This window comes from Diaphorina citri, unplaced genomic scaffold (genome assembly GCF_000475195.1).
Source record: "Diaphorina citri unplaced genomic scaffold, Diaci psyllid genome assembly version 1.1 scaffold77565, whole genome shotgun sequence".
Lineage (NCBI taxonomy): Eukaryota > Metazoa > Arthropoda > Insecta > Hemiptera > Psyllidae > Diaphorina > Diaphorina citri.
Window position 1 is genome coordinate 1 of NW_007454665.1, and position 365 is coordinate 365.

The window sequence follows — 365 nt, forward strand, 5'->3', positions numbered from 1 at the left end:
TTGGTGGTAGTAATAGTTCTGGCTCTGGTTTTGGTGGCAGTAATAGTTTTGGCTTAGGTTTAGGTGGTAGTAATAGTTGTTCTGGCTCTGGTTTTGGTGGTAATAATAGTTCTGGCTCTGGTTTTGGTGGTAGTATTAGTTCTGGCTCTGGTTTTGGTGGTAGTATTAGTTCTGGTTTTGGTACTAGTAATATTTTAGGTTCTGGTTTTGGTACTAGTAATACTTCAGGTTTTGGTACTTGCAATACTTCGGGTTCTGATTTTGGTACCGGTAATATTTTAGGCTCTGGTTTTGGTACTAGTAATACTTCAGATTCTGGTTTTGGTACTAGTAATACTTCAGGTTCTGGTTTTGGCACAAGTAAT

At 38.4% G+C, this 365-nt stretch overlaps 1 protein-coding gene across 1 annotated transcript; it reads right to left on the bottom strand.

Annotated features, from left to right (window-relative positions):
* Positions 1–3: 3 nt before the first annotated feature.
* Positions 4–297, bottom strand: LOC113473733 (protein TsetseEP-like; the record flags this gene model as incomplete). The annotated part of the gene is made up of 1 exon (XM_026833199.1): positions 4–297. A coding segment is annotated over one exon (294 nt), but the record flags the coding sequence as incomplete, so codon positions are not given.
* Positions 298–365: the final 68 nt, after the last annotated feature.